At 55.9% G+C, this 11,857-nt stretch overlaps 1 protein-coding gene across 1 annotated transcript in view; it reads left to right on the top strand.

Annotated features, from left to right (window-relative positions):
* NKX6-3 (NK6 homeobox 3) overlaps nucleotides 1–3,467 on the top strand; it is a 4,680-nt gene extending 1,213 nt beyond the window's left edge. Inside the window, exons 2-3 of the mRNA XM_010846441.1 lie at nucleotides 1,473–1,642; nucleotides 3,228–3,467. Coding sequence (XP_010844743.1) covers nucleotides 1,473–1,642; nucleotides 3,228–3,467 — 410 coding nt within the window. The remainder of the gene's footprint in view (nucleotides 1–1,472; nucleotides 1,643–3,227) is intronic.
* Nucleotides 3,468–11,857: the final 8,390 nt, after the last annotated feature.

The raw sequence follows: 11,857 nt of genomic DNA, 5'->3' as shown, positions 1-11,857 counted from the left end.
GCAGAGGCAGGGAGACCTCCCCCGGGAGGCACAGGGGGGTGACCGTGGCTGTCGGAACCACCCCCGGGCCGCATTAGGCAGAGGCAGAGGGGGCGTCCACTTCTGTCCCCCTTCGGAGGGCCTGCACTGCAGCGGGGGCTTGGGGCGGCCCAGGAAAGCCTGGAGCACGCCTGCCTCCCACCTGTGTGGCCTGAAACACAATGAGGCCCACAGGGGGCCTATCTTACAGCTGGTTTGGGGGTGCTTTACCCTCCCCTCCATGTCCCCCTTTGCACACACAGCCCCCTCTCTGCACCCTGCCCTTCAACCCCGAAAGCACACACACACAGCAAAGCATCTGAGAGTCAGGGGCTGGATTCACTCAAGGGGAGGGGACCAAAGTGACAGTCTCTCCAGGGGTCTCCTCTCCTGTCTCTGCCTCGGTTTCCTCACCTGTGACCCGAGGACGTGGGATGTGGGGGTCAGACGATGCTGAACGAGGCCCAGCATATGAACCTTCTGCTTCCCCGGGGCTCATCCACACTCTCCTCCCCTGCCCTCCCCACACCAAGCTCCTGAGAGGCTGCCCTGGATGGGCAGGGGTCACTTCTCCCCCCTGCCTCCCACGCTTGTTTGGGTATTTTAAAAAATTTATTTTTAATTGGAGGGTAACTGCCTTACACTGTTGTGTTGGTTTCTGCCGTACAACAATGTGAATCAGCCATAAGTATGTGTGTGTGTGTGTGTGTGTATATATGTGTATATATATATATATATAAAATCTCCCCCCTTAAGCCTCCCTCTCCCACCTCCACACCCCATCCCACCCCTCTAGGTAGTCACGGAGCAGAACGCCCTGTGTCTGAGACAGTATCACTGAAGCATATATATTGTCACACGTTAAACAGAGAGCTGGCGGGAAGCTCTCCAGTCCTGTATGACACAGGACCCAGTTCTTGAGCCCTCGCCTCCAGACTCTCCGGTGGGGTGGAAGCCTCGTGGCTCCCAGGCCTGGGGAGCAGGCAGTCACTTGGAGCTTAAGGCTCTGGTTTTCCCAGAAACCTGGAAAATGGTTTGCTCTTTCAAGAGCAAGAAAGTGGAGGAGTTCCCAGGCCCCCGGGGTCCTGATCATTGGTAGAGGCATCAAATCTGTTTCTCGGTGACCTGAAGGGACATCCCAGAGACCCATAGGAGGCTTCTCCTGCCCCTTAGTGGGGCGGCATCACTGAGTAGCAAGGATGTTCCACAGGGAGACACAGTTCTAAGCACCCTCTGGCCGCAGTTAGCTACAGCTTGGGGGCAGGTGCCCTTGCGGTCCCTGCCCACCTAGACAAGGCAGAGGCAGGCTGCTCAGGTGAGAGGGGCCCCAATGACCCCGCAACCTCAGCAGCTTCTATGTAGGGGTGCTCACCCTGTGGGGCAGGCAGGGCAGGGCAGGGCTGGGACTCCCTCACACTCAACGCAGTAAGGGCACACTTCCTTCCTCCCCCCAGCTCCGGACCCCCTGGGCGACAGCATCCACAAGAAAAAGCACACCCGGCCCACCTTCACGGGCCACCAGATCTTCGCCCTGGAGAAGACCTTCGAGCAGACCAAGTACTTGGCTGGCCCCGAGAGGGCGCGGCTGGCGTACTCGCTGGGGATGACTGAGTCGCAGGTCAAGGTGAGTCCGGGCGGGTGAAGAGGCTGTCTGTGTGGCAGTGAGGAGCCCACCGGGATGGGGCGCCACTGCCTGGCAGGGAGGCAGCCCCACGCTCGTGGCAACTACAGCTCAGTGGAAGTCTGTCCAGGTGTGTGGGCACTGCCTGCCCGCCCAACCCTGGAGACGGCAACAGTGACCATCACCCCGATGGCTGTCGTCCATGGCACCCTCTTCTGAGAGCCGGATGTGTAACTGCCCATTTAAACCTCACAGCAACTTTGTGTGTGTGCGCAGTGCAGGAGCGCAATGGTGGGGTCTTATTACCCAACTTGAAAGTGAAAAGTGAACATGTTAATGGTTCAGTCTAGTCCAACTCTTTGCAACCCCATGGATTATAACCTCTGTTCACGGGATTCTCCAGGCAAGAATACTGGAGTGGGTTGCCATTCCCTTCTCCAGGGGATCTTTCCAACCCAGGGATTAAACCAAGGTCTCCTGCATTGCGGGCAGATTTTTTTTTTTTTTTAATGTATTTACTTTTTAATTGAAGGATACGTGGTTGACAACAGGCAGATTCTTTACTGTCTGAGCCACCCACCAACTCAGCCAAGTTTTTTGCCCAAGGTAACTGGCTAGTAAGTGCTGGGAGTCAAACCTGGATTACAGGGCTCCAACCCCATGCCTTCCCCAGCCCCTGCAGGGCCAAGGCTTGAAACTTCAAGAGCTGATGGCAGCCTCTGGGCCAGATTAGCACTCACTTCAGGCTTGTTCCGTTAGGCAGCCTTGGCCTTGGTTCACCACCAATATAAAATAAATTTAAAGAACTTGAAAGTGAATATAACTCCTCCCCACAACTGCCCATGAACCTCACTGCCCAGGTGGAGGCAAGGCTCAGCGGGGGTACCCCTCCCACTGCACACCTCCCACTTGAAAGTGGGTATGCGGGCTCCTGGGGCAACCCTGGCAACTCTGAGGCTCACTGTGCCCTGAGGGGCTTCGGGTCGGGGCACCATCTCCCGCTAGCTCTGAGCTGTGCTGGAACTGCCTGGATCTGTGACAAGGTGATGGGATTGAGTGGAGTGGGAGGTACAGGGGCAGCTGGGGACCTGGTCCGGGCTCCCCCAGGGCCCCCAAACCACCCTCATCCCCCGTCCTCCGTGCCCCCATACCCCCTCCCTCCGCAGCCTTCTCTGCCCAATACTAACTTGGCTGGAGAGGAAGCGCCCTCTCCACATGGCTCTGTTTCTTTGGGTCCTTTCTGCAGGGTTCTATCCCCAGCAGTAAGCATATGTTAGTTTTATTGTTGGAGAAATTATTCATTAAGTTCACTGCACGTCTAGGAGGTTAAAAGCCTTTCAGCCCCTTCCACCCCAATACCCAGATGGCAAAGGAGAAGATGTATACCACACGGAAGGGTTACAGGGAAGCCGAAAAAGCTGCTGCACTCAGCTTTTATTTTATTGCCCTCTTCCAAAAAACAAAACAAAACAAACCAACCTGGTCCATTGCTGAACCTAGTCCAGGATGCAGAGTGCTTGCCGCCGCGGGGAGCCGCCGGCCCCAGAGGGGCGTGCGCGCGCCGGCCTCAGAGCCCCTGTCGTCCCAGGTGTGGTTCCAGAACCGGAGGACCAAGTGGCGGAAGAAGAGCGCCCTGGAGCCCTCTTCGTCCACGCCCCGGGCCCCGGGCAGCGCGGGCGCGGGCGGGGAGCGCGCGGCCTCGGAGACCGAGGACGACGAGTACAACAAGCCCCTGGACCCCGACTCGGACGACGAGAAGATCCGGCTGCTGCTGCGCAAGCATCGCGCCGCCTTCTCGGTGCTCGGCCTGGGTGCCCACGGCGTCTGACCTCGCCCTCCCGCCGCCGTCCGGGGTCCCCGGCGGTCCCCGCGGCGGGCGTAACGGGGGCGTGCGGGGGGGCGAGGGAGGAGGAGGCGGAGGGTCGGGGAGGGGGAGGAGGAGGAGGGAGAGGAGCTGGAGACGGCGAGGAAGAAGGAGGGGGAGGAAAGGCCAGCCTCCCGGGGGGTGCGTGCTTAGTGTGGGCTGCTCAGTCGTGTCCGACTCTTGGCCACCCCATGGACTGTAGCCCACCAGCCTTCTCCGTCCATGGGATTCTCCAGGCAAGAATACTGGAGTGGGTTTCCCTGCCCTCCTCCAGGTGGGGGGCGCAGGGAGGGAGCCAAGAGGGAGACGCGAGCCTGGCCCCTCCGCCCTCTTGGCCTCTGTGGGCACAGGCCTGGCCTCGCCAGCTCTGCAGACTCTACGAGTACAGGTGGATGAGAATGATCAAGCTCTGCAGCCAGCACACTGCCTGCGGGGTCCCAGACACGCCACCGTGGTAGCTGGGGTGGAGAGGGCGTGCCTTCCCTCCCTGGCTCACTCAGGGGTCTCCCTCTAGGCTGATTAGAGGAGCGGGCAAGTCCAGGGCCTCTCCCCAGACCCTGGCACAAGAAGCATCCCACCTTAGAGGCAACAGCTAAATGCTGAACCCAGGCTGGAGGACCCCCCTTCCCCCACCAGGGGCGGGGAAATGGGTTCTAGCCAAGAAGGAACACCCCCACACCCCAACTTAAGGATCACACCCCTGGAGGGAGCTGTCCTCCTGCCATCCTTTCTCCACCTTGCCCTCAGAGGGCATCCCCCCCCCCCCCACCGACCTCTACCCAGGACAGGAGGAGATTAGAAGCCCCACGGGCTGGGAAAGAGGAAGGTTGTGGACAGAAGCAGAGAAAACAGGAGAGACGCCTGGCAGCAATGCTGCGTCTTGGAGCCTCCCACCGGGCGGCCCTCGGGGCCAGAGCAAGGACGGGACCCCTGGAGAGAGAGGAGCATCCTTCTTGGGGGAACACTTGGGGCCGGAAGGGACCTCGGAACCCCTTCTCCTCCGGTGGGGTACCCCCACAGGAGAGGAGAGGACGGCACCCGGGGCTTGCATGGAACCCACGACCCTCACTTTCCTGGGATGCCCTGCGGCAGGGTCTTGGAACGGGCGCTGCAGAGGGGGCCGCTGCCCACCAGGTGGGAGGGGCTGGGGCTTTGGGAGGGGGAGGGGTGGCCTTAGAGGCATGCAGCCGCAAAAGGGACGAAGAGTTGGCCCATCTTCCCTGGCTTTTAAAATATAAAAAGTAAAAATAAAAGTCCCAGAACCCTCCCCAAGACTCATGTGTTTCCGTGAAACTGGCTGTGGGGGTCCCAGATGTGCTGGCTGGGGTGGGGGTGGGGGGTCCCTCCGGATGACAGCATCTCTGCTTACAGAGTCAGGGAATCTGCAGGGCATTGGGCAATTTGAAGTCTAGCTAGTATAGGCCAGACAACATGGTGAGAGAGAAACCCAAGGGCGTTTAGCGGGGTCCCTGACCCCCAAGAGTCCTCCCAGGAGTTCCCCCAGGAATTTCCTCCTGGGGGAACCTATCTGTGGGGAATGAGGTACCTTAAGGAAAAGATCCTAGAGCAGAGAAGCACGGACCCCACTGAACACCAACAACTCCTCCCATGTGGAAGGCCCCAACTGTCTCCCATGACCCCACCAGAAACCTGGGATGGGAAAACAGACACCCAGGAAGTCCCCAGACCAAGTCCCGGAAGTGGGCGGGGCCACCTGAGCTGATGCCGCTCACAGCCTCTTGCAAAACCTCCTGCAAAAGCAGAGGTGAGAGGAGACGTGCTTTCAGCACCTTCCAGCTGTAACCACCTGTGCCAACAGCAGCAAGGCCTCCAAGCTATAAGCAGCCTGCCCTCCTCTGCTGTCCCAGCAAGTCCTTCTCTGATCCCTCGAGCCCCCAGGGTGGGAGAATCGGGCTGGTAGAGTCAGTCTGGAGCAGGAGGGAGACCCCAGCTCTGGGGCCTCTCAGAAACGGAGGCACCAACCCTTCACCATAACCCTAGCGGACCCAGAGGATGGGGGAAGGTGACGAAAAGATTCGGATGCTTTTGAGGTGTAACTCTCACTCCGTGATGAGGTCATGCTGTCTCTCTCCTTGAAAAGTGGGAAGGAAATAAGCAAACACCCCCTTTGTGTGCTCCTGGCCACAAGCTAACACAGGAGGCTGAGCTGCTGCAGGCGGGGCCACTGGGAGGACTTGAGGACCCTCTGGGCACAGCCACAGAGAAAAAAGCTCTGGAGGCCAGGTAGGGGCCCAGGATTTCCTGAGCACTTTGCAGAGAGTTTGGGAAGAGGAGTCGCCTGAAGGAGACTCGCCACATATGTGTGTAGGCGTATATGCTAAGTCAATTCAGTTATGTCTGACTCTTTACAACCCTATGGACTGTTAATCGCCAGGCTCCTTAGTCCATGGGATTCTTTGGGCAAGAAAACTGGAGTGGGTTGCCATGCCCTACTCCAGGGGATCTTCCTAACCCAGGGATCAAAACTTTGTCTCTTGTTGAGTCAGTGGGGAAGCCCCTCTCAACAGGTGCAAAATCATGAGGCAGGTATGGAGGAAGCAGTCAGGGACAAGAAAGCAGGCTCTTGCTCTCTTTGTAAGTATATTACCATCCTAATACTCCATTACAACTGTAATTCTTGCGTGTCTGATTCACGCTGTTTGGTGAAGTTGCTCAGTCATGTCCGACTCTGCAACCCCATGGACTGTAGCCTACCAGGCTCCTCCATCCATGGAATTTTCCAGGCCAGAATACTGGACTGGGTTGCCATTTCCTTCTCCAGGAGATCTTCCTGACCTAGGGATATGAACCCGGGTCTCCCACAATGTAGGCAGATGCTTTACCCTCTGAGCCACCAGGGAAGTCCACACTGTTTGGGGTTGGTATTAAATCAAACCCAGGGAAAGTTTTTTTCCGCTGGGGAAACATTTGCTAAACTAAACAAAATCTCCTCCAGTGTCCAAATTCTTGGGGCCCCTGTCACTGGAACCTTAGGACCAAGGAGCCCAGCCTTTCTGATATCCCCCTACCACACCCCTGCTCCCGAACACAGGTGCCAAGCAACGGAGAAGCACAGCTCAGGCCTCGTCCAGGGACCAGACTCGGAGTCTGAAGGAGGAGAAGGGCCAGGAATGAATAGCCTAGATGGCTGAGGGTAATCTGGGACAAGTTTTGTCCTCTGCAGAGGCGTAAGTGTGCACATGTGAGCGCATGCGTGTGTGGCGTGTAGCTGGGGGGAACTCAGGACTGTTTTGCTTCATCCATCATAAAGACATCATAAGCCATAGACTCCCCCTCACTTCCCCTTTGTATTCCTGGTCACAAAGGGCCTTCCTGTATATGCTGAGTCAAAGAAACAATACAACTTTTAGAATATTCATGCTTCTTGCAATTTGACCACATGACAAGCTTTTCAGGGATGAGCAAAGAGAAAGCAATTCAGCCTGGGCTCCCAGGAGTGACAGTGTCCTGCCCTGCCAGCAGCCCAGGCTAGGCTCCTGCAAGCAGGCAAGACTCTGCCCCATCCACAGCCCTCCTGTCTGTGGCTTCCAGTGCAGAAAGACCCCAGCCCTGCCTGTCCCAAGCAGGGCGAGGGTGAAGGTAAGGATGGCAGCATCTTAGCAGGTTCTGAGTGGCCATATCCCAATGGTGACAATCAATGAGAAGACTGGGAACTAAAATCACACCACTGGCAACCCCTCTTCCTGCTCCAGACATCAGCCAGCCTGAGTCTTTCCTGAGTGTGGCAGAGGGAACTGTGTTCCATTAGCGCTGGGCTCAAATGCTGGCACCACCACTCTCTGTGTCCTTGGATGAATGACAACCTCTGAGCCTCAGTCTACTCATCCATAAGATGGGACTAATTATACACAGCTTGCAGGGGCTTCAAGATCAGAACGCGCAGGCGTGCCTGACCTGTACAGACACCCAGCAGCATCTGCTGTGTTTTTTCGAGAGGGGTGTGGACCCCGACAGTCCCCAGTTTGCATCGCCACGTCACCAAGTAGTCTCTGGGTCACTGTGACCCAGTTAGGCAACCTCTTGAAGTCCAGTCTGTAAAGTGAAGCTGACATGGGTGTCAGCAAGACCCAGCCGAAGACGCACTGAAATCCCCTACAAGGCATAAAACGCAGTGGGCATGCCCATATCAGTGTGCTCACGCCCTCTCCTTCCTCCTCAAATTCAGACCGCCAGGAAGTGGTAGTACATGCATGCTGAGTCGCTTCAGTCATATCCAACTCTGTGCCACCCCATGGACTGTAGTCTGCCAGGCTCCTCTGTCCATGGGATTCTCCAGGGAAGAATACTGGAGTGGGTTGCCCTGCCCTCCTGCAGGGGATCTTCCCGACCCAGGGATCAAACCTGTGTCTCTTACATCTCCTGCATTGGCAGGGGGTTCTTTACCACTAGCACCACCTGCAAAGCTCAGGAAGTGGCAGAGTCCATCCTAAATGGGTCTTCTGTACAGCGGGACAGGCAGATTCAAAGTCACAGATACCCACTCCTGAAAGTATGCAAGCACCAGCCAGTCAGTCACTATGTATAGAGGTTATGGAAGACTTGGTGTGTGACCAGATCTGTTTACCTGCTATTAATAAAAGCCTGTGGTTCTGGACTCTGGGACAGGGTGCCAAGCCAGATGCCAAGGGCTGAATTCGTCTTGCACATATGTTTCTCTGGGACAGAATTGTGCCTTTTATAGGAACTTTAACTGGTCCTTAGGCAGGGGAGACCTCGTCCAGTGAGTGATCCCCCCCTTTCCCAGCATATCTCCAGCCCTGGACCCCGTGGGCTCCATCCCCTGCCTGATCCATCCTGCTCTGAAGCCTGGATACCCTGGACATGGTCCACACTCCAACAGCAGCGGCCTCACCTGGGACCTTGTCAGGAAGGCAGGCTCTCAGGCCCCATCTCAACCCTCCCAAATCCACGTCTGCATTTTTAACAAGATATCCAGATGGTTTGTAGGAACACGATGGCAGTGTGAGAAGATGGAGGGTGGGTATGACCACGTAAGTGGGGGTAGACAGCCCTTCCTTTCGCAGAGCACACTGTGTGGCCCAAGTTAGGAGCTCAACAAAAAAACTGTTAGGGGACTGCCCCAGTGGTGCGGCGGTTGAGAAGCCACCTTCCAAGGCAGGGGATGCAGGTTCCATCACTGGCTGGGGAACTAAGATCCCACGGGCAAGTCAACCTGCGCAACTCGAGAGGCCCACAGGCTGCACCTACCAAGCCCGTGTGCTCTGGAGCCCATGCTCTGCAACAGAGAGAAAGCGGGTGCAATGCAACAAAGACGCAGTGCGACCAAAACCAAGACCAAACAGAAAAACTTAGACACAAAAAGATGCACTGACCTAAGCTGAGTTCTGTATCGCCAAATGCCCATGGGGGCCTATACTTCTGAAATGCCCTTTCTCCTTTTTCCTCCTTTTATTATTTAAATAACAAATTATGTATTTATTTATGAAACCTGGCGTACTGCAGTCCATGGGGTCACGAAGAGTTGGGCATGACTTGGCAACTGAACAACATTTATTATTACTTTTATTAAGAATATCTCTACTTTCCTATGTGTGTTAATTTCTGCCATACAGCAAAGTGAATCAGCTGTTGTTGTGGTTGTTATTGTTCAGTGGCTCAGTCATGTCCAACTCTTTGCAACCCCGTGGACTGTAGCCCATGGGATTTTCCAGGGAAGAGTACTGGAGTGGGTTGCCATTCCCTTCTCCTGTTTTATTAATACGTGGCTTCAAATGCTGTGGATCTACCTACCCAAGGTCAAAATTCGTTGACTTCCACTCTAAGGCCAGGGCTGTGTCAACTCGCAGGTATGTGAAAGTGAAAATGAAAGTCGCTCACTCGTCTTTGCAACTCCATGGACTGTAGCCCACCAGGGTCCTCTATCCACGAGGATTCTCCAGGCAAGAATACTGGAGTGGGTAGCCATTCCCTTCTCCAGGGGATCTTTCCGACCCAGGGATTGAACCCAGGTTTTCCACATTGCAGGCAGATTCTTTACTGTTTTGAGCCACCCTGGAAAGCCAGGGCTGTGTCAACTTGCAGGTGTATGAGGACCCGAAAGCTACAGAGGACGTGAGAGGGCTCGGTGAGGTCCCCTCATCAAAGGCTCACTATCAAGTGCTTTGCAGTACACGACTACCCCGTACACCGTTTTCCTCGGTATGGTTTCTGCTGTTGTATAATTGACGTCCAGTGTTCCTGGGTGGAGCAGACACACCACAGCCAGAGAAGATGTTCATTTCGACAGTTTCCCAAGCTTGTGTGACCACAGGACTTGCCAGAGATACAGATTTGTAGGGCCCTTCTGGGATATTCCCCCTCAGGTGGGTGTGGTCCTGGAATGTGCCTGGTTACCAAGTGCCCCAGGACTTGGGAATGGACAAATTTGGCAAATGGTGATCTTAACAAACGCATTCTAATCTATCAAGCTCTCAATTGATTTTGGCTGTGCTGGGTCTTTGCTGCCATGGGACTCTTCTTTGCAGGGCAAGGGCTTCTGTAGTTGAGGTATGTGGGGTCTTAGCTCCCCCACCAGGGATGGAACCACCAGGATGGAACCTGGTGGGGATGGGAGGGTGGAGTCTTAACCAGTGGACCACCAGGGAAGCCCCTCACAAATGGTGATCTTCAACAGCCAGTTTGACTTACATCCACAAGTTTCGGCTCTCGCCGAGTTATTCGGTGACCTGCGAAGAGTTCCGCAGCCTTCCCTTCCTGCCCAGGGGACAGAGAATCGCACAGTCACACAAGGCAGCCAGGGTATAAGTGGAAAAGATGCTCATCCCCAGGAAAGACAGAGAGATGGCAGGACCCTTCCGGTTTTCCGCCGTCACCGGCATCAGCCTTGTGGCTGTGATTCTGTGGGAACGTCCGATACACTCAAACCCCCTAGGATTCTTGCGAGAGACCCTGCTTGAATTGAGGAAACTGCTCACTCGCCACCGCTAGGTTCTGGGTGAGGAAGCAGTGTCGGCCTCGCATTTCCAGCGCCCATTGGAGGACCACGGAGGAAACAGGCCAGGGCAGGGGTCTCCAAGGCCCAGCTGCAGCGACACTGTAGACTTCCGCGCCCTGCCCAGTGAATGGCAGCATCCTTCCTGTGAGGAGGAACGCGCTTCTGTGGTTTGGGCTCACCCGGCACGGATCCCTGTGGCCTCTGATAAGGCCACCCTGACTTTCCACCGAGAACAACCCTCCTGCCACGTTTGATTGATGCTGTTTGGGTGGGCGGGCTCACCCCCATCCAGGTGCGGATGAGTGATGTGGCCCTGAGCCAATCAGTGAAAGCCACCTCCTTGGTCATGTGACCAGTCGGTCCAGGGATGGGCCTGCGGCTCGGTCACAGCCAATGAGCGAAGGACTGGGTTGTTCTGGGAGCGCCGGCTTCCCGCTCTACCTGCAGCAGCTTGTGGCCTGGCCATCCACCTGTCCCGGAAGGGGGCCAACCCAGGGGCACCTGAGAGGCGGGAGAGAGTGGAATTGGACCGGTGGCACTTTTTTCAGCCAGGCCTGGTGTCCCTCTAGCCTTCTCGGGACACAAGACACATTCTAGTGTCTTGAGTCAGGATGAGTTGGGTTTCTAAAATTTATAGCTGAAAGAATACTAATAGAGCACGAAAATGCTTCTGTTAACCCTCCTGTTTGCCTACAGGCTGGCCCTGCTACGGAGCCTGTGGTGGACAAGGGGACAGACGAAGGGGAGCTGGCCTGGGTTCGAATTTCCCAGGCTCCCTCTCTACTCCCCACTCTCTTCTCTCAGCTCTGGCCCCCGGATAATGGACCATCCTTAGTGACAGAAAGGAACTGGGTTAAACTGGATTAAACCTCCCATCCCGGGTGTTACGTCCTTCCCTCATAGCTCAGTTGGTAAAGATTCCGCCTACAATGCAGGAGACCCTGGTTCAATTCCTGGGTTGGGAAGATCTGCTGGAGAAGGGATAGGCTACCCACTCCAGTATTCTTGGGGTTTCCCTCGTGGCTCAGCTAGTGAAGAATCCGCCTGCAATTCGGGAGACCTGGGTTTGATCCCTGGGTTGGAGAGATCCCCTGGAGAAGGGAAAGGCTACCCACTCTAGTATTCTGGCCTGGAGAATTCTGTAGACTGTATAGTCCATGGGGTCGCAAAGAGTCAGACACAGCTTTCACTTTCCCTCTCCCAGGTGTTTATTAGCTCTAAGCCTTGGTCAATTCCTGATGAGAGCAGCACCCAGCCCTCATTGTGGGGAGCGACATGGCTTCCTTGCGGGGCTCTGCCGACTCAGGCTGCCTTGGAGGAGATGGCCTGGTCTGTCTGTCACCCTCAAAGCTGAGGACACCATCAGGGGACCCTGACA

This window comes from Bison bison, unplaced genomic scaffold, assembly GCF_000754665.1.
Source record: "Bison bison bison isolate TAMUID 2011002044 unplaced genomic scaffold, Bison_UMD1.0 scf7180017864236, whole genome shotgun sequence".
Classification (NCBI taxonomy): domain Eukaryota; kingdom Metazoa; phylum Chordata; class Mammalia; order Artiodactyla; family Bovidae; genus Bison; species Bison bison.
Note: the sequence above shows the minus strand (reverse complement) of the source record. Positions and strands in the feature narration are given on the sequence as shown.